Source organism: Harmonia axyridis, chromosome 2 (genome assembly GCF_914767665.1).
Source record: "Harmonia axyridis chromosome 2, icHarAxyr1.1, whole genome shotgun sequence".
Taxonomy (NCBI): domain Eukaryota; kingdom Metazoa; phylum Arthropoda; class Insecta; order Coleoptera; family Coccinellidae; genus Harmonia; species Harmonia axyridis.
Window position 1 is genome coordinate 54,190,443 of NC_059502.1, and position 2,105 is coordinate 54,192,547.

The following is a 2,105-nucleotide window of genomic DNA, read 5'->3' on the forward strand; positions in this document are numbered from 1 at the left end:
CATATGTCGAAAATCATATTGAAAAAATAAATGCCTTGAAATTATCTACCTATCAGATTATAATAACAAAAAATTCATTCGAACCTCATTTTTGTCTTGTATTATTATTTTAAAGTTCTCAAACATTACAATTCAGAGATTGAACATTCTTAATGAATCACCCTTTATATTTATATCTGGTTACACTCATTTTCACAATTACAAATAATTATTCCGAATGTTTATTCAATGGTATATTTAATACTATTTCTTCCTGTGTTGACTTTTTAATTACTACAAATTCAACATTTCCCATTTTTCCTTTCGTCTTATAAAGATCTGCAGCATACTTGACAGGAACCCCATCGATATGCGTTATGACATCACCAGCAGACAGACCGTACTCTTGAGCCAAACTGCTCTCCAACACTTTCCAAACCAGAAGACCTTCATCCACGTTTTTTGGAAAAGTTAAAAGTTGCTTCTGCATGAGGTCTATCAACAAACTCGAAGTGATAGGAATGGTGGTAAGACCAAAGAGGGTCATTTCACCCTCAACTTCGTAGTTATGCATACCTTTAGGGGGGTTGAAAGTCCTGCAATTCCTCAAAAATTTCAAACAATATTCAATGGGGATGGCGAATGATATTCCAGAAGTCAGTCTCAAACTGCTTATCCCGATAACTTTGCCGTTAATATTCACCAAAGGGCCTCCCGAATTACCAAAAGTAATCAGAGCATCCGTTTGTATATAAGACATCGAATAGTTCTTCAGTCCTAGTTCCTTAGCTGATCTATTAACAGAACTCACAACACCAACAGATATTGAATTACTCAAACATAACGGACTTCCAAGAGCAACCACCCACTCGCCAACATCTACAACACCAGGTTCTTCCAATGGCAGAGCAGTTAGCTCTTTATCTGTGTCCAGTTTGAGAAGAGCGACATCTACGTTCACATCTATGTCAACAACTTCTGCATTGTAAATCGTTCCATCGGACATTTTGCAAGAAATGAAAGAATCTTTGTTAAGGACGACGTGTGCATTTGTTAAAGCCCAGCCATCTCTTCTTACCACGAATCCTGAACCATAAACGAAAGGTGAAGCTCCAATATCTTGTTTAGTGTTGCTTTTTGTATTTGTTATATAAATATGAAACACTCCTGGAGCACATTTTTTCACAACTTTATCGATAAAATTGAACTTCTTTTTAGCACTTGTTTCGTTCTCACTTAATTTACAATCATTATTCAAATCGACATTTTCTAGATTAAGAACGTCTGTATCTGTAGGATCGACATTCTCAACGAAGCTTCTTCTGTTCAGCCATTTCGGTACCACATGAAAATAATAATAAGAAGTGAGGCCAAATCCTGCTAAAACTATGAAAAAATTATGTTTATGAACGATCGGCTTTTTAGAATGAAAACATCTCAAAAATGTTGGAGAAACTGCTTTGCCGAGGTGCGTTATATGCTTTATTTGACGAAAAATGTGCATTTTCACGATAATTTTGATGATTGAATGAAAATGTGAATTTTGACAAACGAAAACGTCAAACAGGGTGTTTTTAATTTAATTGGATTTCCGAATATTTTATACACTTACCTTCGTGAAAATCAAATTAAAACAAAATTTCTGCATTTACGGAATTCACTTAAAGGCATCAGCGTGACATTATAAGACAATCTATATTCTATAGTGAAGGTTTGACCATTAACCTAATGAAATGATAATCATAGATGTAAATTGATAATTTAAAGAATATTATAAGCTTTTGATATTGTTCATGAACTGTAACCCTTCTGCCAATATTCTGACTTTTCTATAGAAATTTTCAATGTTGAACGTTAAACTCGAGGAAAAAATCTGAACATTCACCAAGCTGCTCAATCATTTTGGAAAATAAAATTGATCTTTATCATTTCGCGCAAAACACGCCACTTTTAAGATATTCAAAGCAAAATGATATAAAATCAATGAAAAATTCAGTAAATTATAGCTTCATTATGGATCTACCCCTGAGAAAGGAAATGCCTTGAACACGGATAATTTTTGTACAGGGTGGGCAAATAAGCGAGGTAAGCGGCTATATCTCAGGATCCACTCATCCTAGAGACAT

At 34.3% G+C, this 2,105-nt stretch overlaps 1 protein-coding gene across 1 annotated transcript; it reads right to left on the minus strand.

Moving 5' to 3' along the window:
- Positions 1-208: 208 nt before the first annotated feature.
- Positions 209-1,880, minus strand: LOC123673423 (serine protease HTRA2, mitochondrial-like). The gene is made up of 2 exons (XM_045607906.1): positions 1,865-1,880; positions 209-1,365 (listed from the first exon to the last, which is right to left on the minus strand). The coding sequence occupies exons 1-2, from the start codon at positions 1,878-1,880 to the stop codon at positions 209-211; spliced, it is 1,173 nt and encodes a 390-aa protein (XP_045463862.1).
- Positions 1,881-2,105: the final 225 nt, after the last annotated feature.